Source organism: Limulus polyphemus, unplaced genomic scaffold, assembly GCF_000517525.1.
Source record: "Limulus polyphemus unplaced genomic scaffold, Limulus_polyphemus-2.1.2 Scaffold99, whole genome shotgun sequence".
NCBI lineage: Eukaryota > Metazoa > Arthropoda > Merostomata > Xiphosura > Limulidae > Limulus > Limulus polyphemus.
The window spans coordinates 156,118-160,309 of NW_013665709.1; the positions used below are offsets into that span (position 1 = coordinate 156,118).

At 30.3% G+C, this 4,192-nt stretch overlaps 1 protein-coding gene across 1 annotated transcript in view; it reads right to left on the bottom strand.

Moving 5' to 3' along the window:
• Positions 1-1,206: 1,206 nt before the first annotated feature.
• Positions 1,207-4,192, bottom strand: part of LOC106469811 (uncharacterized protein CG43867-like) — a 206,013-nt gene continuing 203,027 nt past the window's right edge. The window contains exon 29 of the mRNA XM_022399301.1: positions 1,207-3,885. Within this exon, the coding sequence (XP_022255009.1) occupies positions 3,628-3,885 (258 nt within the window). The 3' untranslated portion in view covers positions 1,207-3,627. The remainder of the gene's footprint in view (positions 3,886-4,192) is intronic.

The window sequence follows — 4,192 nt, forward strand, 5'->3', positions numbered from 1 at the left end:
CTTTTGAAAATACAGAGTAAACGGTGTTCTCTAGAACGTACATAAAGTGTATCCTGCAGATCGCTTCACCAACATCTCTATTGTATGACTTACCTTTTGTCTGAGCTCAATAACTTGGCTATCATGAGAGCTAATTCTGTCAGATATCTGGAGATTATAACCAACTACAGCTTAAACTGGTAACGCTCTTAAAGCAATAGACTGACTGTCTACGCTCCCAAAAGAAATATGTAATACATAAAGTATCTGTATCAAATTTTGTGTGTTCTTGATATTTTATTTTATTTTTTGTCTTGCATTACAATATAGAATATTTTCTCTGTAAATAATCAATCTCCACTAAACTTTCAGTGTGATTTAGGTTAATTATTGCCTTTCACTCGTCCAGTCTCCAAACGTTCTAATCTTAAATCTAGGATAGTTCAACCTCCATTCAATTCCACTACGAAGAATTGTTCATCTTTCATTCCTTCCCACTTCAAATCAGAAAACTGTTATAAATTGATTTGGCAAAGGTTGTTTAATCGTCCATTACTTGAGTGAAACATAACTCCTTTTTATAAGATTATTGATGTTACGAAAACACATAGGTTCAAAAATTCAATTTAACACAAAAATACTAAATTCTATAACCCGAGCGCTTTCTAAAGGTATACCTTTCTTCATCAAGGGCAAGCTATTTATAAGGATAGATTTTAGAATATAAGTTGATCTCCTACAAAGTATGAATAATTTTGGAAGTTTACATTTCATAAGATTTTTAATCATGGACGAGCAAGTTTATATGATTATTAGCCTTGATCACAATAACATCCGTATGATTGAAAACTCTGTTAATGTGAAAAATGAAAGCTCAATGTTTTACAATGACACAACGAACAAAAAGAAACTAACTAATGAAAATGTTTTAATGGACAGCCTTAGGTAGACTTGTAGTTTCAGATATTAACGTGTATCAAAGGGTCTGAAAACACCCGTCATAAAATGTTATTAAACATACTAGCAGAATTCAATACTTGCTATGTTTATGTATAAACATTCGGAAGTTTGGCATTATTTTTACAGTCTTATACAATAAAAACAAACATTTATTGTAAATTATGTAATATATTTCACCTGATATTGCAATAGTAATAACCCTTAAATTTAGACTGTGCTTTTGTGCACAAAAATGTCGAGACTTAAAAATGATTCCAGAAACAACAATGTATGTTTATGTTTAATTTTCTTTAACATAAAATGGCTCCAGGAACAACAATGTATGTTTGAGTTTAATTTTCTTTAAGTTAACTCCAGAAACAATAATGTATGTTTGTGTTTCATTTTCTTTAACTTAAAATGACTCCAGAGACAACAATGCATGTTTGTGTTTAATTTTCTTTAAGTTAAAAAACAGCATCTAAAATTTATGTTAGTTCAATACCTAGTTAAAAATGTCATAATATATATATATATATATTACAAATTCTCACATTATCTTCTGCATAAATATCGCTAGAATAAACAATAAGCGCAGGAGAGTTGTAAATCGTTACGCAGTTTTCAAATGTATCTATAACAATTAAAAAGCTATGGAGAGCAAAAAGCGCTTTTACATATGTAATATAAAAACAAGCACCAAACTTCGTGAAAAATATGTGTTCATATCGAAAGACAAAATTTTTCATCAAGACGTAGCATAGCCAATCTCGTTTCAGAGACACTGTGATTAAACTTAAAATAACCACCCTAATATATATATATATATATCCTGAGATTGATAAAACACCCATCTTTTAAAGGCCATTTTTAAACTTTTCAAGTAAAACAGACAACATTCTACACGTGTTGAAATAGGTTGCATTAAAGTATGCAATCTTATATACACAACATTAAAAATCCTATTAAATTAATATAACGTACACAACAGTAGAAACGAATTTAAAAAGATTATGTTAAAGAACAAAATTAATACATAAAAATACTGCTTCTTACCAAATTTCAACGAATGGAGTCTTATATCACTTATTTTACCAAGTTTCACGCCGTCTTCTGAGTCTCATTTCAAAATATTGCTTACTTGAGAAAATCACAAACACAAGTTAATTATTCCAAAAAAACGCGTTTCAAAATAACATATAATACTATTTAATTTGTGTTCTGACCCCAATCTTTCAAATAACAGTTTATCTTTTAATTATTTTTAAATAACATAAAACAAAACTTACTTCACAAATCACCACTTGGAACTGGCTTGTTTTCAATTTATCTTATCATTTAACAGACTTCTCAAAATCTGTCTTTTTTTCTCAGACTAGCGTACAAAAAATTTTTAAGCAAGGTGTCTTGAAAAAACTGGACAAACATTTTAATCTCACCAGTTTCAGAGGATGAGAAAGAGTGATGAATCCAAATTATCCTCCAGAAACCATGTAAAGCTTTGGTTACTAGATAATTAAAATATGATTTTGAATTAATTATATTTTCTGTTAAATGCAGATCCAGTAAGCAATAAAGAAGTAAAAAGCTAAATTTTGCACACTGGATTTTACCAAAGCCTTATGATAGATATGTTTTTTTTTGTAACTGTACTGTTTCTGATAATTTGAACAAGTAAAAGAAATCCTTTTTTATTTATGTAATGGAAATTTTTATGTATAAGTACAAACTCAAATTTTATGCTAAATTTATAAAAATGCAGTATAAACACAATGAAATTTAAGCTTAATATAGAAAATCTCTATTATAATTTATATTTAAGCTTATGTAATTACTGGAGACAGAGAATTCCATCATTTGCCTTGTTCTCATCATCAAGTTCAAATGCCTAGTAAGTTTTAATGAATAGGTTGTACGTAGGCTATGCTTTGTTCAATTAAATTGTAATTTTCTGGAAATGCTAAAGCCAAAGTCATTAAAATAATGAAAAAATTATAATAAAAACCTTTCTACTCATACGAATTTGAAAATATAGTCTAAAACTCTTTCTTCTTACCTTATAATAGGTAATTTAATAGTTTGACCAATTTCAAAACAGGAAGGTCAGTTAACAAACGGCCTTGACATTTCAGTAGTCATACCTAGGAGGCAAATGTGCACGTTTGGACAAGACAATGTGAAAAGTTAGCAGAAATATCCCAAAGACTTTTGACACTTATTAATTAAATTTACACAATTATATGTTACTTACAGATACCTCTTACAATACACAAACAAACATGTTAACTCAATCACACACGGTGAAGTTACTGCATGCTATAGTAGTGACATGGGTTGAGACGCTCATGTTATGTATATCCACTTTAACGTCTTCTTTTTATCATATTTACCACATGGAAACATGCAAACGAAACACCCTGTTGAAGTAATAGTTAAAACTACTCTTATTTAGAAAGCACATTTCAGAGTACAATGGTATCTAATTCTTTCAGAATTATCATATATTTATAAACTTTGCACCAAGTCATTTCTTTAGTATAGGGTGATGCGTATTGAGTTATAGTTTACTTTCTTTGATCTACACACAAGTGTCGTACCGTAGAAATGCATGACGTTATTTTATTTCTCACTGAATTGAACGTTTGGCCTAATTTTAAGCAGGAAGCACACCGTCTCCATAATTTCCAAAATATAACGTCGCTTCTATTATCACGTGGATTCAGGTGCACAACATTTTTTACCATCACTATGTTGTGTATGAACTTCAGTGGTCATCTTTACGAGATCTGGCGAGTCACACAGGGTAAGTTCGGGCCTGCTAGCTGCTGATCTGGCTGAAGTAGCCCTAATTTTAGCTCTGATTCTTTCAAGTCGAACTAGGGTAGAAGCTTGGGGTGATGGTGGAACAGTGGGGGCGCGTCCCATTGCATTCATGTAGTCAGCTATCAACAAAGTGATGTCTAAAATCTGAAAACAGAAAGTTTCAAGTTTGTCGAGACTCAACAGTAATTGACTTGTTTGTTTAAACGTAGTTTCTACTAATTTACCACACTAATCATATTATCAGTAGTAATTCATCCATCACTTTAGAACTCATGTTATAACATACTCATTTATACTGACAAAGTATTGATATAACAAATTGATGTTACAATAAAACTAGTGTTATTAAGATCCTCATCTATGTTAGCATAGTGTCGACGAAATAAAACTAACACATTCATCTCTTCTGTTATAGTATTAACGAAATAAACTGAGAATTCCAAGTTCGTGA